This window comes from Haliaeetus leucocephalus, unplaced genomic scaffold (genome assembly GCF_000737465.1).
Source record: "Haliaeetus leucocephalus isolate CR32 unplaced genomic scaffold, Haliaeetus_leucocephalus-4.0 Scaffold657, whole genome shotgun sequence".
Taxonomy (NCBI): domain Eukaryota; kingdom Metazoa; phylum Chordata; class Aves; order Accipitriformes; family Accipitridae; genus Haliaeetus; species Haliaeetus leucocephalus.
Genome location: NW_010973093.1, coordinates 3,091,767 through 3,118,819, shown reverse-complemented (window position 1 = coordinate 3,118,819; position 27,053 = coordinate 3,091,767). Strand labels below are relative to the sequence as shown.

General features: G+C 35.3%; 1 protein-coding gene across 1 annotated transcript in view; it reads right to left on the bottom strand.

Moving 5' to 3' along the window:
* Positions 1 to 27,053, bottom strand: part of TBCD (tubulin folding cofactor D) — a 115,791-nt gene that overhangs the window by 15,447 nt on the left and 73,291 nt on the right. The window contains exons 18-29 of the mRNA XM_010579427.1: positions 23,433 to 23,513; positions 22,593 to 22,666; positions 21,541 to 21,658; positions 19,994 to 20,054; positions 18,425 to 18,447; positions 11,423 to 11,454; positions 9,217 to 9,279; positions 8,707 to 8,783; positions 6,319 to 6,400; positions 2,509 to 2,627; positions 1,990 to 2,081; positions 977 to 1,117 (exon numbers count right to left, since the gene is read on the bottom strand). Coding sequence (XP_010577729.1) covers positions 977 to 1,117; positions 1,990 to 2,081; positions 2,509 to 2,627; positions 6,319 to 6,400; positions 8,707 to 8,783; positions 9,217 to 9,279; positions 11,423 to 11,454; positions 18,425 to 18,447; positions 19,994 to 20,054; positions 21,541 to 21,658; positions 22,593 to 22,666; positions 23,433 to 23,513 — 963 coding nt within the window. The remainder of the gene's footprint in view (positions 1 to 976; positions 1,118 to 1,989; positions 2,082 to 2,508; positions 2,628 to 6,318; positions 6,401 to 8,706; positions 8,784 to 9,216; positions 9,280 to 11,422; positions 11,455 to 18,424; positions 18,448 to 19,993; positions 20,055 to 21,540; positions 21,659 to 22,592; positions 22,667 to 23,432; positions 23,514 to 27,053) is intronic.

Sequence of the window (27,053 nt, the reverse complement as noted above, 5' to 3'; positions counted from 1 at the left end):
TCATCTGATCCCTAAGATCCATATTTCACATGGTTTTCTCAGCCTGTAACTACAGGATAGTAGAAGTGAATAATATGAAACCTTCATTGCTGCTCTGTCTACCACATTCAAAGATCACAGGAAGTTCCAATCAGTAAGAGATGTTACATCTCCAATTACAGCTTCTTTAGAAATTAAACACAAACCCCAAGAAGGGCATAAGCCTTCATACTGCTTTGGTTCGTCAATTTAGAAATAGCCTTTTCAGGTCACTGTTACTGAAAGAATAAAGAACATTCAGATGAATGCTGTGTTATATACAGAATCTTATTTATATATTAAGGGAACTGTGAAGAATGTCACAAAAATATGACTGCTACAGACTTCATATTATACCTATTCTATAGACTTCACATTAGTAGATACATTTCTACAGACATGATTTAATTATGCTTGCAATCTCATAGCTGAAATAATTGAAACCCTAAACTTACAAAAGAGTCAGTAATACCACAGCACAATTGATAAAGTTTTCATCCATCTCAGAGTCACTAGCCTTGAAAATTTGTCACTAACACGTTATGCAACTGCTCCCTCTGCTGGCAAAAAATCCCCACAACACAAACGTACAATAGGAGAGTTCACCAAGTAGGAGAAAATGTGTTATTTCAAAGAAACAGAAGTAATGTTTTAAATCTCTGTACTTCTTACAACTAAATGCATTCTTAATAGTCACTAAAAGAAAATTATGTCATCCACAAAACCAGAATAAGGCTGAACTTCAGTTCAAAACACAATAGTCCCCATCTTCCTAACTTCCAAGGCAAGGGACAAATTCTTGTCAGCCTTTCCTTTCCCCCAGTGTATTTCAACCTATACTTAAATCTCCAAAAGCTTAGAACTATCTATTTCCAACAGGTTTTGAAAAGACATCAGTTTTTAATTAGTCATCGAACATGACAGCTAAGTTTAAGTCTCAGTTTGTAAGGCATCTTACCATCCTCCAACATCTCCTCGGCTGTCTGTGGTGTAGTCTGTCATACCACTAAGTAGTGTAGCATAGATCTGAGTAACGTTATCTTTGCAGACATATTCTTCCTGAGTTCCTTCTCCATTTACACCTATTGTCTGGCAAACCCTTTACAAAGAGAAAAAGGGAGGGGAAACCACAACACTAGCAAGGAGAAACATTAAGATCATAGCTTTGTTCTGTTGCTTAATAAAATTCCCCGGACATAAAATATTCTAAACACCTATAACATCTGCTACAAACAGTATGAAGAATATTTCTGAGCCTACTGTGTGGTATTTGACCTGAGGATTTCTGATCAGTGTTCGGGTTTAAAGGAACACTGGCAAGCTAAAAAAAAAATAATCAACAGATAAGCAGATTGGTTTTACATCTATACTACTTCAAAAAGGAACATGCTTGAAGTACCTGTCAGTTTTTGAACTCTCCTTAAAATGAAGTGAGCGAGAAGAGCAAAGGACTAATACAATGTGCATTGAATTTGATACTAAAAAGCTTCTTTAAATTGAAGACATGGGGGTTTTGCACTGTAAGTTTCAGAGCATATATAATATGATACTATTAACACTAACTACACTGTGGCATGTCAACACAGAAAATACTCCTTTAGAGAAAAAGTACAACTTCTTTAAACCAATTCCATCTTTTTATTAAAAAAGTGGAAAAAACCATATATTCTTCCTCCTCACTAAACTGCAGCCCATGAGAAAGGTGATCTATAAAATATACTCTAACTAGTCAGTTAATGGATTAAAAAACCCCACAACACCATCAGAGTTGTACTCCATCCTCAGATGTGTAGATAATCCTCTGAATCAAAGATATATTGAATAATGGAGATACATACAGTCCCACACTAAAAATGTACATCATAGTGTAGCTTGATTTCAAGAATTATGCTACAAGCTCACAACAGAAAGCAGAATGAACAGGAGAAAGCTTCTAGAGAAAGAATTAAAATTAGACAAAACAAAACATACTTTGCAATTGCTATCAGGGCATCTCTTCTCGCTTCTGCAAAGCTCACATCTGCAGGGGAAATTAAGGTAACTTTTTTCAAACCTTCCAAAACCTGAAAAAATATAAAAATCGAGTTATTTAAATCAATGCATTATTTATGATACATGTTAAATTTAGGTATCATATTAAAATAAGCTCAATCACATACAAGAGAACCAAGCAGGCAACAGTGTTTGGTTTCTCACCAGGACTTGTCAGCCTGCCTCACTTCTCCCTTTGGACAAATGTTCCATAGCAAAGGTATAATTCAATCTCTGGCTTTTCCATTAACACTACTAAAGCAGGACTAAACTTTAATTATCAGAATCTATGACAAGCTAAACTCATGATGATTTTCTGGAGTTACTGTATATTAGAATCCAAATCCCTTTCACAAAGACCTTTAATTATGATCATTATTATTTATTTGATTACCATCATAGGTTTCATTCAAAAACACCGTGTGTCCTCTTCTCATTACAATCATTGTATTTTCTCACCTGTTGGAGCCTGCCCTTTAGCAGAAATCTTGGAAGGGCCCCAAGTGCTCGTGAAAAGCCGCAACGAATCATTTCCTCTGTGTTTTGTAGTTCTGAAACATACTGTGTCACCAGCTCATCTATAAAAAATACAATTCCAGAGTGAAAAGCAACTACCACATCATTATCATTACATATTTGGCTAACAAAACAATATAACAGGGAAAGATCCCCCGAACAGAGCAGCTAGAAAGTTTTATAATTCATTAAACTAAAATACAGAATACCATTAATTTCCTACAGAAAAAAAGATAAAAATTTTAATATGTTCACTGTTACATGAATGAATTCTTATTTTCTAAATATGAAGTCAGATTTTTAGACAGAATAATCCTAGTCATTCAGAGAGACAAAGTTCTCAATTTTAAAAAGCTAGAATGTTTTAAAAACCCAAAGAATAAATGTAAGCACAAATTTCTATGCAAACACAGGGCAACAAGTTCTCTTATATTTACAGGTCATCATTTTCCATAATTAGACAAGTATTCTGTGTTAGGAAAGAGATGTCTCTGGATTTATGAAGGTCAGATATTCGACAGTTTTCCCCCAGAAAAGTCTTAACTGGACTCAGGGTTTAAACATACAGACAGATCATACCTAAGCAATGAGATAATTTTATATCACTTTTTATATAAAATGACAAAAATAAAGTTGGGCTTTTTGCAGGAGAAAGCTCAAAAGGAAGTGCCCATTTGGAAGTAGGGATGCTGTGCTGACATTCTGTGCACTGTTACATGATAAAACAGGGACAATCGCTCTACAAACAGTAGCACAGACAAAAGGCACAAGAATAAACTGAACTGGGCATGGAAAAAGGAATCTCAACAATGCAGTGAAGTGATACAAAGACGAAAATGAGGATGAATGAAAAAAAGAAAAAAGTCAGGAATCTATCTATGTAATTTCTACTGTAGTCTTCATCATAGACTTAACAGACAATACTTCCTTTACCAGATTTTTCAGCTACTATATTAAACTCTTCTGTAAAAGGCAGAGAAAAACAACATACTCCAGAAAAGCTTCTAAGAACCACCAAGATAGCTGCAATAAACAGAACTCTGGTACAAAAAGGAGAAAGGTGGTCTTATTAATCACTTTACTGAATATGCACTTTTTAATCCTCAAAAAAAAGAATCAAGAGATCCTAAGAAGTTTACATAATTGTGCCATTGCTTACCATCATCTAAGAGTTAAATGATTGAGCAATATTTGCTAGAGGAAGAAAGAATAGTTACCATAAGAAACTACAGATTAATCATAACTCACAACTGACTTTTTTTTTTTTTTTTTTTTTAAAGTCCCTATGCAATTAGCAGGCCTCAACTAGTTCCTCAGATCAGGAAACTAGTTCCCTGTCCAGAGGTTAGCAATACCTCCACATAAGCACATCTATTATTTAAAAATTTCCAAACCAGGGACTGTAAGATAGAGTCTTGAGGCCATAGGAAGATGCAATACTTGCTGAGACAGCAACACGATCTTAGACAGTAAGACTATGACAGTCTTCCCTTTGATTGATGTAAATTTAAGATTGACATTTTAGCCAAATGACATAAAATTAAGACATGCCAACCAGCAAACGAGCAGCTCTTTGCTTTTAACTACTTAGTAATTATGCTAGCAAGGGTAATGCAAATGTTAATACTCTTCTAAGAGACTTCAGCTTCACAAAACAACAGGTCTATGAAACATCTACAATATTAATTCAAAACAACCCATCCTGAAAGAGTATTAAAAGAGAAAGTCATCAAAACCACACCAGAACACATTAAGACAGAAAAAATAAAACAAAGAAAAGGTGAAAACAGAGTCAAAAGGAGTGATTCAATAAAATTGCAGTCTTATAGGGACAGATTTCGAATGCTGAATCACTAACATATCTTTGATCTGTTTTGATTTTAATCTGTCAAGCCATAGTGAAACACTGGTTAAATTTTACCAAAAGCTTTCCCCCCTCCTCCCCCCCCGCCCCCAATCCCCTTAATCACATTTAGACCTGCTTTAACTGACTTATCTAAGGCACCTGCATTGTCATTGAATGTCTTCTGCACTGTAGCTTCCACACATACATGCATACGTCAGACATTATGGGGAGGATTTTTAGTAGTGGATTTCAATTCCACAACATACAGAATTTAATGGTCATGAAATACATAGTTTTTACTGGCACAGAAATGAAAATACACAATTTTTTTTTGTTTTAAAAGATGCTTGCATGTATAATGGCACTTGTGTTACCATATGTGGAAAAGGTTTTAGAGCATTACAAGGCCAAATAAAAACATAATCAAGACAGAGCTGACTAGAGATCTTTTAGAACAGAAAAATTTCCAACTCACAATTCTATTTTCTAAATCATTCTAGAAAGTCTGATGAAAAATTTTGCCTGTATCTACAAATCTCACTCTAATTATGTCCCTAGACCATCACAGCTACATTGCCATGATTCCTTCAAGCACATGCCAGATGAAAAGTTAACCTAGAATCCAGGAAAAAAACAATTAAGCTTCACAGGCATCTAAAAGAGTCCAGCATCAGAACAGCTGCAGCCATCTATTGCGTGTTCTTCCAGTAGATTCCCTCTCCTTCTTGATTTTGACATCCACCCAAGTTTTTCAGTCCACTTCTACATAAGCTTGAAACGTTATCCTTACATAAAATGTGACCTATTAACCTTTCAACTCATTTTTAGCTTGCTTGCTTTGATTCAGCATTGCCTCCTCCTGCTCAAAGTGTTCAGTTTTTACAAAACATTACTCTTTCCTGAGGTTGGGTTTTTTTAATCTGACTTAGTACCATATCACATGTGCTGCCCACAAAAAATCAGGCATGCAGTGCCAACCTGCATGAAGGAAAGGACTTTTTTTTTTTATTTTTTTTTTTTTTACAAAAATATAGAGATTAGCAATATAGAAAAGATTTAAAAATCAAGATAGGCTGCTTTTACATATCAGCCATAACTTCTTTGGGGCATGGACTGCATGTTACTATATATGTGATAGGTGTCAGGTTCATTCTAGGAACTACCGTAGTAGAAGTAAATATTCTGTTACCTGATTTAGGAATGACTTAGTAATGGCAAAAAATAGGAAAACAAATCATTATTTTGTTAAGTTCGCTGTCATACTTAGGAAAACAAGAACAAAAATGTTGTTATTCTTAAAATATCTATTTATACAATCCAGCAATCTGTCTCTGATGGACATGATACAATTTCATACTTGAAACAAAGAAAGGTCCAGAAAAACCAGTATAAAAAAAGATGTTGATTCATATGCTCCTAACAAAGTTTAAGCCTACTCCTGTACTACTGATCCAAATCCAAACAGATTTGGTTTCATACGCACATTTACAAGAACTCTGGGTGTCCTTGCTGTCTTCTCTTCTTATCACTAACCAATTCTTCAAGTCTGCCACAAACTCTCGCACACAGTTTATCAAAATATGATGTGAAAAAGTCTCATTTCATTAAAATTTAGGATTTCCCACTAACACATATTCTTTGCTTCTTTGTTTCACAGTATGGAATAGAAAAGCAACCTGTTTTCCTAATATTCATTATTATGGTACCTTGTATTCACCTCCAGTCTAAAACAAGCAAAAACCCCGAGACATTTCCTAGACTTTCAGTTGGTTTTATCATTCTTTCCTGAAGCATTTTAAGGTCCTTTAAAATTAGTGATGCTCCTTGCCATTCTATCCAATACCTCCAAAGTGCATGTTAGGTCCAGCCCAATATTTTCTGCCTCTACTGTAAACATGAGTCATTACCCTGTAGAGCTGGATCAGCTTCTCCATTTTCATTGATGTAATATTCATTACACAGCGCAGCCAGTGCAGAGACTGCAGACTCCTGCAACAAAGGCAAAACTGTGAACTTGATATATTTACTTAGGTCATACTTTATGATAACTGTGCTTAGAATTAAAAGGTTAAGAAAAAGAGAGTGGATTTTTAAAAAAAATCATTCCCTTCAGCTACTGACATTTACTTTCTTTTTATTTCTTCCTAATACTGGTTTAAGAACAGTTGAACAGGAAACCTATGTAAGAACAGAACAGATTCTACTCTTATACCTTAAAAAGTACCAGTAAACTGAATTAATACTTAAGACATTAATAGTGATGTATCAACTCTATTTTCAGTTCAGTTGAAAGACCTCCAGGATGACACAGTATTACAAAATACAGAAGTCATTATTTCATCTTCAATGTATTGATGCCAGATTGATAAGAAACAAACCTTACTTCCCCAGAAAGCTATAGAAAGGAAACACAGAAAAAACCCCATGGACTGAAGGTTATAAACAGAAACCCCCAAATATCTAGTATCACAATCCTTGTGTCTCAATCTTAATTGGTTTAGAAAAGGATCAAAGGTTGTGTATTATGCCTGAACCTCCTAATCTTTAGAGTGGTTTCGGTCATACAGCTGCTATTTCAAAAAGCATGTAACAAGTTTTCTCATAAAATTTATGGTTGAATTATACTTTTCAGCTAATAATATAATGCTGACCAAAATTATAATAAATTTGAGAGTGTGCAAGAACTATGCACCGTTCACTCCATATTAATAGAAACGATACTTAGTAATACTCATGTTCTCTGGGTACAAGAAATCTTAAATGATAACACAGGAACCCTGTACAGCCTATTCATTCTACCCTCAAAGACACCTCAGACTTGCTCTCTATGCAAAATCAAGGACTTGAAAGAAAACCAGTATTGATCTAAATAATATTCTAACTACCACAGGCATTATAGTAGGCAAAATATACAGAATTCTCTAATTGCTGTAAATTATAGAACCATAGAATAGTTTGGGTTGGTAGGGACCTTTAAAGGTCACCTAGTCCAACGCCCCTGCAACAAGCAGGGACATCTTCAACTAGATCAGGTTGCTCAGACCCTTCACTTCCTAAAGCGAATGGTTTTCACCTTAAATGCATGAAGTTACATTGGAAGAGTATACTGGAAAAAAAGATTACTTTTCAATGTCTTAAGCATTGCTGTTAAAAATTATTTCTCTCTAAATTATATACAGAAATCAAGTGAGAACTGACATTTAGTACACATACGTTGCTCAACATTAATTAATGTTTACCAAACAAGTAAAAAAATCTCTAAAGTCTATAATTAATTCTTCTAAGCTTTAGAAGTTCCAGTTATAAGACATACAAACTCTTTGAATAAACTGCTAATACCAAAAGAATATTCCAAGAATTCAGATTTCATCTTCTAATTTTCTTCAGTGATTTGGATACATCCTAGTCTACTCTGTCTTCCAAGGAAGACTTTAAAAGATGAGCTACCAGATACTTGCAATGGCTTTTTATCTTATTTTTAAAACCTAACAAAACGAACACAATATATTACATTCAAATTGTCTCTGTGATGGCTATAAGCTCTAAAAGGGCAGACAAAAATTGTCTTTTTAATTCAGTAGAGCCTTTAAGAGTGCAAGACCAAATTGTCAAGGTATTACTTGGGAAAATTAAGGCAAATAACTGGAGAAGTTAATATCATGTACATAAAATTGCATGAAATATACCCATCAGTGGATTTAATATTCAGAATTAGAGTAGCTTGAGAGCACAGTAAAAGGATTTGCAACAGAGTTTAATGGAAAATTTAAGCACGTTGTCCTGAGTAACTGGTTGATCACACCAATGTGCTCACTGTTAACAAAGGCCCTCAGTACATCAGGCTTGAGGACATCATCCAGAGATTGTTTTTAATTCTCACAAAAGTTCTCTGAAACTACCAAAATCAACATATCTTGCACATATTACAGGTACACCAAAACAGATGCAAAATATCGCATCAATGTAACCATACAGATGACAGCAAGTAGCTTCAAGCAACCATCAGCAACTACTCACCGCCAGCCCACTGTCAATACCAGCACCTGTCAATTAGTTTGTCCAAATGTACATACAAGAACAACCTTTGTGATAGCTGTTCAAGTATTAATCAAAAAGGTCCATTCATTTGAATTTTGAGGAATTCAAATTTTAAAAAAAACATAACCCTTCTTACCAATCTAAGAAATATTCAAGAACCAATTGAATTCCATGGAAAATAATCCACCAACAGAAAGCAAAAATATTTCTAATGCTGTACTTAATGTGACTACATGAAGGAGGAGGAACTATTGTACCTTTATATGCTGTCGTGCAGCGCTTGAAACAAGAGGGAGACTTCTGAGACTGTCATTTATTAACCACTGCCAGCCACCTGAAATAGTAAGGAATATAAATGGCATTCATTTTTCTTGCTTTCTGAACTTCAATGTTCTCTGTTTTATTTTTTTATAAAGACCAGAAATTATACACATTGATGTATTTCCTTGGTTTTCCAAAATAAACAAGGTTGTGATTCTCAATTAGTATAGCTATTCTGGTTTGGTTTACAATGTATGTAGCACAAACACTGCATCTGGTGATGCTGAAAACTTGACAGGAAAAAAAAAGGTTAGTAAACAGCTACAAAACACATCTTCAGAAAACATCACCATCTGTTGCAGAATTTGTGTATCTTTTAAATATTTTTTATTTGTTAGGCCACCCAACCTCGCTAATCTTGCTGTTTTGAAAAACATCATTCGTTAATACTTTAGCTTAATGAATAACTACTAAGATAATGGAAGGTTATTTAAAATATGACATACCGATTATTGGATCTCCTCTAAATGGCATTTTTGATAGAGACAACTTTTCAATTAAAGTGCAGACTGTAAGAAAATAAATTTGATAACTGGATAAATAAAAAAGAGAAATTGCAGCAATTTTGAAGATACAATCACATCAAGTTATATTAGTATTAATTTTAAATTGAAGAAAGTCTGCAAATAGAAGTCCAAAATATGTGAAATTAGAAAGTGAAAGGAAATTACATTTGTGATTCTTATATTTAAAAAAAGCTACTATGCAGGAACTGTTCTCTGACATGAGTTAGTCCCACCATTCATGCAAATCCATTGTTTGGTGGTATGTTTTTCCCACTCTGCCATTTAAGGTGCATATGTACATATCAGCCACCTTTCTGTTTCCATACCAGTCTGTAAATTGCTATGTAGTAATGTTGACAGTAAACCAACTTGGATACGCATAATACTACAGTCACTAAAAAACTATTCAAATACCTATGAGAGGTTTTCCTACTTCTTATTAGCAATTTTTTGGACCTTCAAGGAGTGGCATCTGTCCACTGCACAGAGCTAGGAGATATAAAACTGGATGCAGCTTTATTTCCTTTGATACTTGGAATATAAGAAAATGTCATTTTAATAATTAAGTCCTTATTATTTTAAATCTATAAACTTAAATGAGTTCTAAGCTTACAATACCACTTTAAGAATGGTATTTTTTTAATGTTTCAAGGCTGTTTTGGGGAACAGAGATTAACACAGTAAATATTGCAAACTTTTACTATACTATAGATTGACTGCATTGCTCAAATGAAAACTCAGCACTTAAGGAATATAGTATCTTTCACCTCCTGGTGATGAGTTCAAATAAAACAGATCGGTCTACATCCATACTCACTATCTGACTGCTTTAGAGTTGGTGGAGAGGAGGGAAAGGACAGAACAAGCTACTATACAATGCCACCTTTTTGTTTTCCTCTCTTCCCACAACTTAATTGTTGAATCTTACTCCGGGATCTGTACACAGGTCATCTTCATTTATAATCAACTTATTGGGCTCTGAATCTATTTTTGAATTCAGTCTTCACTATGGTAATGTCACACAGTCAGACTCCCTCTGTTCAAACTCCATTCAATATTGTTTGTCAGCTTCTTTGTTCTAATATTTATTCACAGACAAGGTTAAGCACAATGTGACTAAACCCAAGTCTCTTAGGGTTCCTCCTTAGTTCTCTATGCTTCTTTATGCTCTATTGTGGTTGAGACCATCATCTTCATTAGACATGCAGGCAATTTGTGGAACATTTTCAATTCTTCTCTTATTCTGCCTACACAGTTGTATCATGCCAAAATACTGTCATTTGTACTTCTCCAAAACTAAAAAATATTCAGCTGCTTAAAAGCTAAAACATGTTAAGAAACTACCTATTCTTTCAGCCTGCATTATCATTCACAAGACTGTAAACTCATACAAAAGCTGCAGAAATCCCCTTGCCCACTTCACCCCTTCTATTTGATCACTCTTCTACCTTGGTACTGAAACTCCTTTATGCACTAAGTTTGGATGGCTTCACATCTTCAAAGCCAGAATCTGCTATGTAGCACTTCCTTCATGCAACCCACGAGCAGGAAGCTCAAGTTGGCACCATTTCCTTATCCACCCAGGCTACCTGGATGGGCGCTTTTTCCTGCAATGCCCTTCCTTTTTACAGTGGTTCTGTATATAACAATCTTCAAAATCCATGTGAACAACCTATCATCTTTTCTGTGATACCACCCTTTTCACAAACTGTTGTTTATATGGTCTTTATTCTTCACCTTTGCGCACACACATATTAAGATAAAATCATTAGTTACATGATGGCATCTGTCTTAATGGACAGATCATATCTCTTCTGGAGAGGAATCTCAGTAAATCAATGAAGGAAGCCAATTCAACCCCGAAGAAAGTTCACTGTGTGCAACAACGGAAGGAGAGAATGCGTGACATAAACCCAAGAACTATCTCCAACTCTTACACAAACAGGGTTATTCACAAGTGTGCTGGCAACCAATGTTCTGGAGTACCTGTCTTCTGATCAGCCTCCAAACTTTTTATTTTTTTAATTACTGTACGTACTTTTTTTATGCATTCAACACAATATACGCAAAACAAACTGGAAAAAAGTAAACAGAAGAATTCATTACTGCACATTTTCTTCTTTCACACCACAGCTGTGATACTTACCTGCTGGTCTCATCAGTTCTCCACCTAAACCCCTGCAAAGCAAAAACAGAGCCTTCAGAATAACCTACCACAAGCAGGCTGAGTGCATTGCCTAGTGAGGAAAAAAAACCCTCAAAACCATTTCAGAATGAAAGCAGATCACAAAATACCTGCAGTTTTGTATTTGACCAACTCTAAAATACTTCTTTTTAAATCAACTGTTGTCTTGACTTCAGCATGATTTATACAAATCCTTCCTGAATATTTAACTTTCTTCTTACAAAAACATGGTCCCAGTCTTTCTAATATTTAATGTGAATAATAAAGACTGTCAAGTTCATTCTGCTTTTCTTTTCACTTGCTTCAGAAGCATTCCAAACCTGTGGGACTTGCCACAGGACTGTTCAGTCACACAGCCTCTAAGAGCTTCTGTCTTACACAACTAAAAAGCAAATACATGCAATTTTTAAAAAAAATCTTCATCTCTGAAACATTAAATAGAAAATTCACTTACCAGTTCCCATTTTTGCAAATGTTAACTGGTTTACTTTCCTAGCAAAGTCTCTCACCTTTCTCTTCTTCATCATCTCCTTCCCTGCTAAAGCCCCCTCCCAGGTGATTTTGCATTCATCACCACAAGTGAGGGGGTAAAAACTTCCAACACATCAGAAAAGGCCCAAGATGCTTCTGACCTTCCTGAAGTAAGTGCATGTTACATAAGGATGGTCTCACCAGCTCAGACCTCAGGCTTATCCAGCCCAGTTATCCTATCTGAATATTAGCCTGGCCACTGATAGCACTAGGAGGAGAAAGTCTGAATGAACTTGGCACAAAGTGGGGAGAGGGAGAAGCGTCCTAGAAATAGCAGGGCCTGTTTCCATTCTTTAGCCTCTCATGTCTCTGGACAGACAGATGTCTCCTCAACCAGCTGAGCAATGTTTGCTGGTTACATGGATATCCCCAAGGTGCCATGAGCACTGCTTGGGGTGTTCTGCTCGGTGTCATCCTCTGTGGCTTAATTTTTCCATTTTATGAACCTTTGACCCCTGCCCTTCCTTTGGATATTTCCTCCCTCGACTCCTTATTCTTCTCTCCCTTTACTTCTGCTGGAATATTTCCTCCCTGAGGTGTGCCAAACCCTTAATCACCTCTTTGTATGGCCATGCTCAGGCAGAAACTCCCAGCAAGGGGGAGGAACAACAAAGGCTTTTTTGTTTATTTAGTTGGGTTTTGTTTTTTGTTTTGTTTTTTTTTAAGCCTTTTCTTCCCTCCTCTCCTCCTCCCTCCCCACAATAAAATTAGTAGCTATGCTCAGAAGGCAAACTTAGCAACCCTAACAACTCTTAGAACTTTGTTCTCCAATTTATCCTTTTATATGATCTTCAAAAGCCTAAACATTTTAAACAAGTTTTTCCATTCCATACAAGTAGGTGCCTCCTGTAACATGCACTGGGTTTTTGACTGCTCAACATTTTCATTGGTTTTTCAGGTAATGCAGAGATGCCAGCTCCACAATATTCTCATTTGCCATAGATCAGCACTTCCTTTAATTGGGATTTTTTTTCCTTTTGACAATCAATATATTAAGCTCAACGCAATAATCCACAGCACATTTTATCATTGTAGGAAGCAAGTGCAGATTCCACATCCCCATGCTGATAAGGTCTTTATATTATCTACCCCACCCTCCTGCCACATTGTCTGCTCTCCAGCTTCTAAAAAATTTAAATTAGAAAACAAAGAAGCGATGCAAGGAGTCAAGACAGTGGCAAAAATAGAAGAATGATGTGGCAAGGCTTGCTTCCTCTTCACCATTTCTTTTGCCTTCATTTTGTCCTCAACCATTCCTTGCCTTTTTTCTGTCGCCTTATGTCTGTTGCAAATGAGTATAAAATAATGATCTTGTAAATTTGTTTGGTGCGCAACAGAGTCTGCTGATGTAAGGATTCAGATACGGACTTCTGTTCAAACTACAAAGCAAGAACTGAGTCATAAAGGCTGCTCTTCTCCACTTCTTCACACTGCCAATAAGGAAGTCAGGCCACTTAAAGCTACTCTTATGTTAATAATTTGACAGCTATCCCTTCCTCTGGCATTACATCAACTCAATTTAATTTCAGAGTTTAGAGCTTCACTGAGGATTGCTGTCCCTGTGCATGAATGAAGAATGGTGACAGTGATTTGCATAGTAAGATTTCCACATAACGCAGAAACTATAATGAAAACTATCTTTGAAGGCACTGCGATACCATGTGTTCTTCTCTGCAAAACTTTTCAAGTTATTTCTTGCCTAGACACCACAGTATGTCCATCAACATATCTAAAAATTTTTCCCCTTTCCACAGCTCATACATATTTCAATTTTAAGAACTGAGAATTCTATCATAATCCTAGATCTTTCCTCAGTCAGTGTTTAGTTTGTCAAACATGATGCGCATCTTTCTATTAACTTTATCTCCCTCTGTAATATTTCACTAAATTAAAAAGATACGGATCTACCTAATTCAGAGATTCTGAATTTTGCTGTACAGTCAGTATTCTCTCTTTTTTCTTCCAAAGACACATCCACAAGTTGCATCACTTTATTAGATGTACCTGTTTTAAGTTTTAATTATTAATTCAATTTGTAAATTGACTGATGCAGTGCCGAGGTTCCATGAGCTCCTAAGCATTCCTTCCTACATGTGGTTCCACAGCAATGTTTCTCTCCTAGAAACATCTTAGAATGAGTCACAATTTATTTGTGGAAAATATAATCAAAATGTATAACCCCTTGTAGAACAAATGAATTAAGATTACTGACCTAAGAATGCTGGTATCTATTTTAAAATTATGTAGGCCTGAATCAGAACCAATGACAGTGCTGTTTTCAGTGCATATAGAAGTTCAAGGTACTTTTGTGGATTTTTTTTTTTTTAATTATTTAAAACCTGCTTTTTGTGAGTTCAGAATTGATCTTTAAGATTATAAAATAACAGTAACTGAAGCTGTTTAGAACTGAATAGCATCTACATTTTCATAAACATCTGAATCTGAAGTTAAAACTACTGGAATAGCTGAAGAGATTCGATTGCAAATACTCAATTTTCAGAAAGCTAAAAACACCCACTGAATAAGTATTTTCATCTCCATAAGACTAGTAACCTATTATTTTCCACGGGAACTCTTTGTCCCAAATAGAATTGAGGTATCTTAAAAGGTCTAGGTTGTACACTTACTGGGCTTTGGAAGTACAAAATGGCTTTATCAGAAGGTACACAGAGGAGGAAAGAGATACCTCTTGAGCATAGCTGAAAAAGCCTGTGTATTTAATAAAGCTCTTATGGTCTTCCATTGAAGATGCAGAGAATAAACTGTACTAAGCTGACAAACACCTACTTTTAGGTTACTGTAAATTCATATGCTGACCATACATGTTTAGTATTGTACTCTAACACCAGACAACTACAGGTGAAATCCTGGCTCTATGGAAGTAAGATTTCTCCCAGTGACTTCAGTTAGTAGCAAAAGAATTTCACCTTATAACTATTCAGAACATAGTATAGTACCATCTCCTAGAGCCATCATGCTACTGGATGCAAAAAATAATGTAAACTTAGAAGAATTGTTAAGATAAGCTTTCTTGCAAGGCTGGGATTATGTGCTGATTAATATGCCTAAAAACTCTTTTATGTAGATGACTGCCAAGAAACACATTTACCCTGAAACCATCAAGACTAGTTGCAACCTTAAAGGTCTTTGAAATGAGACAAGTTTCTCTTTTGCCTAGCACCTGTCAACACCTACAGGCTACCTTACTCTTTTGGAAAAGCTGAAAATCTGAAGATGACAGTCCAACTTACACTGACTACTACTCTAAAAACCTAAAATTGCTCGTCTCACATAGCTGACCGTGTAATACACACAGCCGGTCTCTTCATATGTTACAAGAATGAGATCAGAGCAAAACTCAGCATGCAGCACATTGCACTAACTGAATCATCCAGTGTGGGAGTCACTAACAAACACTGTGCATCCTGTCATATCCAGCTCTGATGGGAACCCTGAAGGCCCAATAAATAGAACATTTGCTGAAATACAGAACTGCAGTGCAACTACCTGGAAAAAGCCCAGCATATCTATCTGTACCACTTCCATATCTGTCCCTAAATTATCTTGTTACCCGACTCTGTGTATTAAGAACTACATTATCAGACTCAGAACTGGCTACAAGAAAGGAGATAAATTCTGAACATCTATTCAGCTGAACATTCAGTCAAGAACCTTGCATCAGATGATGCATTTTTAAAGAATCTTAACAGAACTACTATTAAAAATACTTTTTTGAGAACTTTTCATATTCAGAACTAGTACAACGTCTTAGATGCACTACAGAAATATGTCTGCTACAAAAAAAAGATACTAACCATGCTGGTTCAGTGGAAGCGTAACATAAATCAGGCTGATCATTAACACCATGTTTAAACTGGCAGACTGACTTCCCATTCCAAGTGAGACAGTTTAAGGCAACAAATGCCACAAGTTTTTGTCTTAGGTTTTTATGTATAAATGTAATGTTTAAAGCAAATAAAACATAGCTCAATTTTTGTAACTCTGTAACCTGTATAGCAAAAAACAGGCACAACGGAAAAATACTCTGTTTAAGTGGCATGGTTTGCATATGACTTGCTATAACTAGTGCCCATTTAATACAGAAAATAAGGCTCACTGCGCAATACTCAACTGGAAGTGCACATGCAAATACTTATACCAACCAGCTCCTCAAGACAAACTAGTGCATCAAATGTGTCAGAACCAAGACTAATGGAAGGAAGTACACACTGATGTGCCTGGACTTGTATTTTCCTTTTTCACCATACTATGGTAAACCCAGAAAAGGACTTATACAGGAAGACAGAAAGATACTTGCATTTTTAAAAAAATGTTAATACAGTAGAGGACAGGATTTTCTACAATTAGCATAAACATATTTGATTGCTTCAAGTATACCCAAAATTGAGAGACTGTGAAGTATAACTCAAAACTTGGACTGTGTCCTGACTGAAGGATAATTCGTGGCCATCATTCAAAATCAAGTTAAAGACATTACAAGAGCTGCTAAACAAAGTAAGATGGTTAGTTAAATGAAGGTCTCCATTACCGTACTTCAGCTTTATCTTTTTTGACTTGAGGTCCTTATAGATTCAATGGACTCCTAAGCATTAGACAATCAAGAAACTCACAACCCATTTTCCAGCTTAAATTTTATAAATTACAACTTAAAAAATTTAAAAAAAAAAAAAAAATCACAGCGTTTTTAGGCTTTATTTCCTTTTCCCTCTCTCACAGGCCAACACAATTTCTAAAAAAAGCTTGATCAAAGCATCAAAATCCATTCAGTCCCCCAAAAGTCAGCTATTTTGTTGCCAGAAGTGAAAGCAAAATATCTAATAAACATTTGAGATGTGTGGCCTGATGCTATTTGTTAATGCAGTTTAAAAACTAGAAACACAAATAAAACACACTGGTTTTCAACATTCCTACAAGATGTTGTTACACTGAAAATTCCCAGTAGCAATTTCTCAAATGGAAATCTTTGGAATATTATATGCAATAATTACTCATCACGAAACAAGTTTGGCTTGTTTCACTAAATGCTTGCCCAGCAATACTCAAATTGCTGGTTTGTTTTTATAACCTAGTTTATTTTTCTTGTCCTGTTTTAAAATATTTTATGCATACCAATATCTTAAAATATGGATTATAGTAGACATCCCTGTCTCAGCCTTAGTATTAAACAGCAGTGAATCAATTTTGCTTGGAGTTGAATTATAAGTCTTATCTAGAATGAAAACATTTCTGTAGGCATCTTATAAATACCATTAAGTGCAAGAAGTGCATATTATGACAAAAACAAATTACACCCAAGCTCCACCCTGACATTAAAGAATTTACGGGAGCCAAGACAGCCACCCACAAAGACACTAATATACAGTATCAGCATTAAAACCATCCACCAGTACAAGCTACCTTTGGAGTGGAAGTTTCACATCAGTATGTATGACCCTCAAGAAATAAATTTTAACATTTTTTCAGAAAGTTTCAGGATACAAAAACTTACATAAAAATTCTTTAAATTATAATTAATATTTACACAAAAAACTACTTAACATTTACTGTTTTCAGATATGTCATGTGCAAAGAAGTGAACTAAACTGTCCAAAAGCTCAAGGAATATCAGTTAAAGCAGACCCCCCCCCATTCGCATATACAATCATTAGGGAATACAAGTCATTAATTATGTTTTGATTTCCTTAAATTTAGGAACAAACTCTGAAGTCACATACCAGTTTTAATTCACATTTACTTAACAGTTACTTAGGCAAACTCCCTTTATTTCCTGGAAGCTTCAATAGGAAATGAAAAACAACTCCGTGAAAACTCATTTACATTTTCTTTGGCACAGGAGTTGAAAAATTGCATTGAACCTTTTGTAATACTCCTGGCCTACTCATTACACAGGATGGAGAAAGTAATTCTAGAATTTAGATAGAAGCTCCTTTAAAAAAAAATAATAAAATTTTGGATTCATTAACTTGCTAGTTAAAGGTAATTTCTATAGACCTATTTGAACCATACAACTAATACAGTACAGGTGAATAATGGGAAAGAAATCCATTACACACTGCTGAAGCCACGGATTAGTGAGAACATTCTGTTTCACATTCTTTCCTTTCTTTAACTGTCTCTATCACAATATTGAGACCAGTACTTACCACTTTCCCATTAATCTAACATGCCTGTGAGTTGTACTCTTGAAACACCACAACCATTATAAAACGACATCACCTTCTGTAATAGGTAGAAAAAGCCAAAAGAATGCATGCGCTTGCATTGTGATGAACTGTGAGAGACTGGCAGTCTATGGTAGGTGTAACTAACTTGTACAAACCAAAAAAAAAAACCACCCTAGGATCCTACTGTTTTCATTACTTCTAATTAATACTTTCCAGAGAAATAATTTTTTTGCATCCATTTTCTTACCTGTACAATTGACGACTGCAAAGCTGGGGGGAAAAAAAGCAAACATTAATAATAGCAGAGTTAATTTGATACAAGTGTTTTCATTTTTCCTCCTCGCATACAATGTCTATATACTGTGAGCTACGCAACACTGAGTTATTTTAAAAATGAAATTCAAAGGAAAAAATCTTTTTTAAAAAACCTCTCTATACCCATTTGAATTTTACATTCAAAGAAAATCAATTTAACAGATTCATAAAGCACTAACTTTTTAAATTCCAAATCCTAGCTGCTCCTGCACATACCCTGGAAGCTAGTTTGGCTTTTTAAAACCCATTTGCTTTCCACAGTTGACCCTTCTAAAATGATAATATACTGCATTATCTGAAAACTGAAAATAACTTTATTACCTACAGATTAAACAGAAAAAACTTAAAAGTTCAAATGTAACTGAAAACTATTATCTCATTCTTAACATTACAGTAGGCCATCTTCAAAAATCAGAGATTATCAAATTTCTATGTAGTAAAAACCCCAAAAACCAGATTTTTAAAAAGAAAGAGTTTATAACACCTTTGCAGATTTATTATAAGAACAGACAACAGCAGAAACTGGAAAGTATCATAACAAATTAAGGCCATTGTAACAGTACAGATACTGCTGATCAAGCTTTCAAGCATTTTGACATGAGAAAGTTAAACAAGGACAAAGATGGTTTTTCAACCGGTAGCAGCAGCCTTCACCTATGCACAGAATTAAGCAAGCACCTGTGTACTTTAAAGCATAATGGGTAAATGGTGAAGCCTCACAGCTTTAGCACAATGGAACTGGGACTAAAGGTACTAGAGATACTGCAGAAATCAAGTAGGAGCCTGAATGCTGAAGTATTGTCTGTTCCATAAGGTGAAGAAATAGGTGCCAACATGGGATGACTTAGAATTAAAGGGACAAGTTAGGCAAAATTATCTCTGTAGAAACATTTTAAATTGCTATGAGCAGGACAAAACTTCATTTGTCATAAGTAGAAATAAAGACAATGCATCAGTTGAAATACAGAATATGACTTTCAAGGTCTATAAATAAGTCATTTATGAATGCAAAGATTTAGCAATGAAATCCCAATGAAGTAAAAAAAAAAAAAAAAAAAAAGAAGAATAGAAAGGACAGAGAATGGACTCACTAGGAGATCTCTCTTGATCATGGTCACATTAAGGCAACAGCCATACATCTATCTGCAAGGGCAGTTAGTATGTACAGAACTGGCGAAGAAACAGAACGGGAAAGAAAAACAAAGCAAAACCCCATGCAGTATTTCAGAACCGTAACTGACAGCATCAGAGAAAGAGGCTTAGCTAAGAAGCTGGCAGAACAGAAGGGGATCAAATACAAAACCATACTGGAGCAAGACACATGATCAAGGACTAGAGCTATCAGACAGTCTGGAGTGTGTGTCCAAATTCCTATTTGTGAGTTTGTTTACTTTTGGCAAGGGGAAGAGGAAGGTGGAGAACAGCTGTCTTAACTGTAAATGTTTGTTTAAAAATAATACAACATACCAGGTTAAAAGATACACTTATACTTGTTACAAACCTCTTGATGGATTTGCTTAAGTCCCTCCAATGATTTTTCATTGAAATAATATGTTATAGATCTGTAAAAGTATACAAATTTTTTAAGACTGGTTTCCTAATCATGCTATAAATAATTTTTCTTCCATGACTTCATTGTACTTTCAAACAGAAAAACAACCATTTGATTTCCAAATTATGCTCAACAGAAATATGCAATATTTAAATTTAAATAGTTCAGCAGACATAACAACATAAGTGCTTTCCTTATCATGTAGCAAACTCATTCTTAAAGGACTATAAAAAAATTAGTGTCACTTACTAATAACATTGTAATCAGTAAAACACCAGTAACCCTTCTCAGTTCAGCTGTATTTTTGGACTCCTACACTTCTATGATTTTTCCATCAATTTCAAGTGTTTCCTCCTACTAAAAATGCTCTGCATCTTTTCTCTAACTTTTCAACTTACTTGAAAAGGGAACTCTTAAGATTAACACAAATTCTTTTGATAGACACTGTTGGCAAATACAATTCCTATTTGTCAATAATTAAAGCCATACAAATCAGTCCACACTTTTGATATCTATTATTTGAATTTATCTCAGTATATTTAGCTTGTACAAACAATGATAACATCAAATTTGTTAAATGTCACCACTTTAGGTATCTTTGTATGACTGCACCAGAACGTTCACAGAAGTAAAATAAAAAAGGCTAATAAGAGAGTAATTATCTAACTTGTAGAACAACAATGACCCAGAAAGTCTGTCTGTTTTTTAAAATATATTTCCTCAGCGTACATGTATCTATGATTCCTGCAGAACTGTATTTTCAGTGAAGCTGGCACTCTGGAGTCTTATTTCCCACTGCCTTGATCTGAAACACCCGCACATCCCCATTTTCGTCATGCTAGTATAAAATTTTACTGTTAACGTAACCTCCAAATTCTAGATTCTAGAATCTAAAAGATTTTCAATGATTTTTCACATGATTCTTGTGAAAGAATAAAAAGGTAAATCACTCATTTCTTTAATCACAGAGGTCTTTAAAGCAAAGACATCTCCAAATAATTCTGTCAGTTATTCTGCCTACATCACCTATATGTAATAGGTGTGTGTGTATATACACCCATATATATATATATATATATATACACACACACACACATATATACATGGACGAGCATTCAGCAGTGACAATTAAATCAGTCCAACTCAACAAACTGCTTCAGGAAGTATTTTTCTAACACTGAAGACGAAAGACTGTCCCCTCACAAGGAAGACAGCATACTTATGAGGAAAGGGGGTTTAATCTGTATTTAAATGATAACTTTGAACATTCCAAGTAAGGCAGCAAATGACCTCAATTTCCTGATGATGAATTTAGACTTAAGTTTATACCATCACTGAATAAAATGTGAAGGCTTAGCATGACTGATCAAAACAAACAAAAATTCAATGGCGAAGAAGTTCAGTAAGATGGAGATTTCCATAATTACACTCAGGAAGCTTTCAATAGACCAGACATGAAAGGAAAATTTATAGTCAAGATAATCTTGCATTTATACCTATTATTCTCTTCTGCTAGTTTACACAGTGCATGGGTGATCTCAGCACAGGCAAGAATTGCCCCATGACGTGTGTGCAGATCTGTGCCCACTGATAAAGGTAGAAGTCTTGGGAAAACTAAAAAAAAAAAAAAAATTTTTTTTTTTTTTTTTTTTTTAAACAAAGCATAGTGACAGATCACACTTCTAAATGTAATCATGTTGGCCTAGAAACAACATGGGAAAACCATTTCTGGAAAGTCAGGTCAATATATCCTGGCCACTGTATGAAAACCAAGTTTTAAAAACTTAAGGTAAATTCTGACAAACCATAGTAAACCACACCAAGAAATTCTGTACTCACAACTACCTCCCTGTTTGGAGTAAATAACAGACTTGCTGTTAGGCATTGGGCTGGCTGAGCTGTAAGGGAAATGAGGCTTGTACTTCCATGGAATTTTACTTCCATATAAACTGCCACCTTCCTAGTCCACTATAGGGACCCTAGGTAAGATCTGTAACTACAGATTCACCTGGGTGTCAGCTGCTGTCTTTCAGCCATATTAAAAAGCAGCTAGTACATCCTCAGAATCTTGAGTGGGCTAAGCAAAGAATCCTGAATTCATGCTAAGAAACATTTGATTACACACACCACAGTCAAAAAGGAATTCTTCTGAAGATGTCAGACTGGACAAGACAAAACAGATCCCCCCACCCTTTACGACATCAAAGCCATATCAACAAAGCAAAAGCTTGGAATTTGAGGGCTAGTTGCCTGAACTGTTGCAACAGAACTACACCCATTTATTCATCTTGGAACTGGTAGGGTCCAGTGTACCCAGATAACTAAAGTCCAGTCGCCAGGTAAAAAAAGATCTGGCAGTATTTTATAATTTTTGTATAAAATCTGAAAACTGGTAAAGCTATTAGTGTCACTACACTGTATTAAGTTGCAGGGGAAATCTTAATTTTTATTAAGTCATGGTGCATGTTTAAATCTTCTTAACACATTTTTGCTACGTAAGCTAGAAAGCTTGATACGGCACACTATGCAGAACTTACTTGTTACCTACCCACATTTGCCATGTACTCAGGAGCCCGTTGAGTAAGGTTATGCAGAGCTTTGGTTGAAAGTTCTCGAATAACACTGAAGATGTAAAAAAGCAGTTTGGGATTTTTGGGGGTTAGCAATTCAGTAGAAGTAATGTATTAAAAAAAAATAATGTCAGGAAGGGACTCCTGTCTCTGAACAAAATAAAGACCCCAACAATATTAAAAATTACAGTATTCTTTGTCCATCCTATGCTTCCCCCCTTCAAAAAAAAGCCAACAAAACAAAACAGTGGACCAAACAGACAGCCTACAGCTAGCTTTTAGCTATATGAATAGAACTTATTGCTGAAAGAGACAAAGAAAAACGTAAGTGTGGACGGTAGAACCTGAGGGCTCATTCTATGCATTGGCAAGGACACTACAGTAAACTATTATTATTTCTCATGATGCAAACTACTATCAGCACTGATACAATCTCATTTGTGTTATATGTACACATTTTAATCTTCATGAACACTGAATATGACTAAGCACCATCTCTATGCATGAAATCTACTTTAATTATGATAATTGTATAGTGATAGTGTTTACCCCTCACATATACTATACACCATATAAATGTGTTTTATTAATCTATTAACAGATTGAGGTCATGGTAAAAAGACAAAATTCATAACCATGCTTTAAGTGACAATATGCTAGGGAGGATAGATGACATGAGCTACTACTTGTCCAGTTTCCTTCGGTCAAATGCTATTGCAAACTCTAGTATAAGTAAAATTTACAAAAATAATCTAGGAAAGCATGATATGCAGAACAGTCAGTTCCTGGATATTAATAATTAGACTTTATGAACTTACCTATCCCAGTGATTAATCTTCATGTTAACTAAATGATCAATCATTGGCTGTGTATATTCAGGAAAGCCAGCAATATACACACTGGAAAAGAAATACCCATATAGAGAGAGTACAGAATCAACATCTATGTGCATTGTAACACAAGTTACTCCAAAGATTTAAAGTTTTAAAGCAACCAAAAAAATTACTTAAACATGCCTTCTCCTAAATGAGATGCAGCTGAATGAAATAATACAATAGGACATATTTTACAATTATTGAAAAAAAAAGTAAATAACTTTTGTAAAACTTTCAGATTACTTATAAATACTATAGATACAAAAAGCTTGACAGTAACAAAAAGCAAAAATAAACATTCAATTCCCATTGTTACAGTCTAGAAAATCTAGATCTGTATATTAACTTATACAATTATTTCGGATTGGAGAAATGTATGCATGATGTAATCCACAGTACACGGTAAAATTAAGTTACAGAAATGTGCTACATCTTCCTAAATACAGGGGTCCAAAATTGAATATGGTTTTCAATTTGTCCTTTCTAAAAAATCAAATGTACACCAAAAAAATCAATTCTGACAAAAAATGTTAAAGCTGCCAAGTCAAGACCTAAGATGTAAGGGAACACCAGAATTAATTACCTAGGTAGCCTGCATAATTACCTAACTTTACAGCCGCACTTGCTTTCCAATCTTCAGAAGCATCAACTATTGAAAGCTAAGGTCAACAGAAGTTAAGTGAAACGTTTTTTTAGTACATCTGATGTATGCTAAATATTCTTGGAAAGCTAAACAATCAGTAGAATGTCTTTGTGTCAAAACATCATGCGCAAACAGACAAAATTAAGGACACATGGATTACCATAATTTCACCTTTTCATATCTTTTGAGTGATTAACTTTGCAACCATAATAGTGTTCCATTAATATATGTGTGTGTAATTAGAAGCAAAACAAAGGCAAAAACCAAATACTGTTGCATATTACCATAATGATATCTATGTATTTCATCAGAAGAGTAGGAATCCTTAAATCCACAGCACAGACCTCAGTCACTTGAGCCCATACAGGATATAGAAGTACTACCTACTACTGCTATGAGCCCTAGAGGGGGATTTGAAAGTTGGTTTAACTGGTTGTTGATGCCAGCAGAGAAATAGTAAAATTCATTACTCTTTGGTTCCCTTCCCTGTTCTCGAAGATCATACAATAATAGACACACTTCCCCTGCCATATTTGAGTTCTCCTCTCTTCTTTGTAGTTGCTTTTTGGGTCCTAGTTTTAGCACTCACCATTCTTTCCAACCATTTTAATCTGAACTTCCTTGCCTGGTTCATCAAAGTTGATCTCTTGGGCCATGTCTGTAGCCCAATCCCACTTTCAGTTCTAGTTTATATCCACCTTTAACTACAGTCCTCATCTTTAGTACCCTACTGAGTATTTAATGCAAGTAACCTTGGCCAGAAGTCTAGCCTTCCTGATAATGTTGCTGGTAAGATTTTTGTATCCCACTCTACTTAGATTAAGAAGCTTCTTCCTTAACTCTGCTTCTACCAAGCCCAGAACTCCTGAAATCACATGTCTTTACTCCCAGTTCATACAAAATGGGTTTCCTCTACCTTCCATCCTCAGAAATAGATTATGATGTTTGAGCTGAATCCTCCAAAGAACATTAGCAAAAACTTTCAAAAGGGCACCCAGCATGAAAAATGTGCATAAAAATATTTAGATTTGAAAGGATATAACCAACTATTTATACACACACACGTACCATATATATATATATAAAAATATATACGATACTGCCTCTCTACCAGAATATATCATCATTTATCAGCCAAAACCAAATTCTGTTGAAACTGACACATCTTTTTCAAGCTTTTATTGCTTAAAGGAATCTAGCAGTACCAACCCTCACACCTGCACAGCTTCCTTTCACATAGCGGTATTATGCTGGCATACAAAGTGTCCTGGGATTGTTTTATCTGGGCGGGGGAAGGACAGCTAAAGATTCTAGATCTGGAATATGAACCTCAAGCAGCTTTTTCCAGCTACATAAACAATTACACCACCTTAAGGCATACCAATCAGAAAGGTCCATTCTTGCTACCACATCATAATGATACATGTTTTCTGTGCAGCCAAATATACTCTTATGTACTTTTCCTTTGATGTTACTCAGACAAAAATAAGGAAATAATTAAGTATTGACCCAAATAATGACATACTGCTTGAAGAGCAAAGTAGTGAAGATTTTAAAAAGTAATATAATGAATGAGATGACAAATACTTTATAAAGAAGAGTTTGATTAATAACACTGAACATGGTTTCAAGGATTCATGCTACTAAGTGCATAAGTTTATTTATAAAGAATTTACAAATTTATTCTTTCTGTTGCACAATTTAAAGAAAGGCACAAGAGTGGAAGAAAGCAATCAACAGTAAAAATATTTTCACTTAGATAAGTAACACTCCCATAAAAACTGTGGAAATCACAATGAAAGGAGTAATAAATGAGCATTGGAAAAAAAAAAGAAATCAACAAGTCAGCTCTCAAAAAGTAAGGAGAACATAATTAGTCTCCAAACCAAAATTGTAAGAGAGAAAATAAAAACTGCTTTGTCAATTTTGAATATTTTCAATTTTCCACTAGTACAAAAAGCCAGAGTTTCAAAAACCACAGTTAAGCTATACAGATCTAGAGCAGCATTGAATACCAAGCCACTGCATTTCTCCATCTCAGCTCAGTAGGCGGGAGCTCTGGGGAAGAGTGTAGGAGGAAGGCGTGGACCCCAGAAGGGACAACAGTAGGTAAAAGGTGAAGTATGTACAGACTGAAATGATTATGCACAAGAGGGACAACATGGAGGTGGACATATCAATTAAAAAAATGGTCAAGAAGAGGACAGAGGGTTCCAGTGCAAATCATCTTAAAAAACTGCTCATTGGAAGTCACAAAGCTGGCAACAGAGCATAAACCATCATATACCTGTTTGCTATTTCTGTTCCCCAAGAATATAATCTCTTCAAGCCTTTCTAACCTGTTGGCTACTGAGCAACATGCAACTCCATAGGGCAATTTATCTGACCTATCTTAAAATGGTCTGAATCACCTTCTGTAGGTGCCTGTCTCTTTGCATTGGCTATGGAGAGAGGCTAGACACCTAGGCTAGACTGTCTGTCTGTGTAACTAAAGCTAGAACCCAGCCCTCAGTCTTTTTCATCTTCTCATGAGGAAGTACAATCTTATGCTCATTTTAGTCATCCTGTGCACCCAGCTTGCCTCTGAATTCCCCTGACTTCAGCATTACTGTATTTTCAGAAAGCTGACCAGAACAGAACACAGTATTCCAAGACAAGTCACTGATTTATAACAGCACCACACCAGTACTGGTATTTCCCATTACATTCTTTGCAGACTTCATACTGCAGTGACCAGTTTGTTTTTTCAAACACTACTGCAAACTGTGGCTAGATTTTCACTGAGCTATCTATGAAAAATATAAGCACTCAAGTTAAGGTCCATGCACAGACCACAAATTCAACAACTTGTCCAAAGTATTTTTTAAAATGGGTATTAATTTTTTACGCACATCAGAGTCTATCTGCCATCATAACAGCCT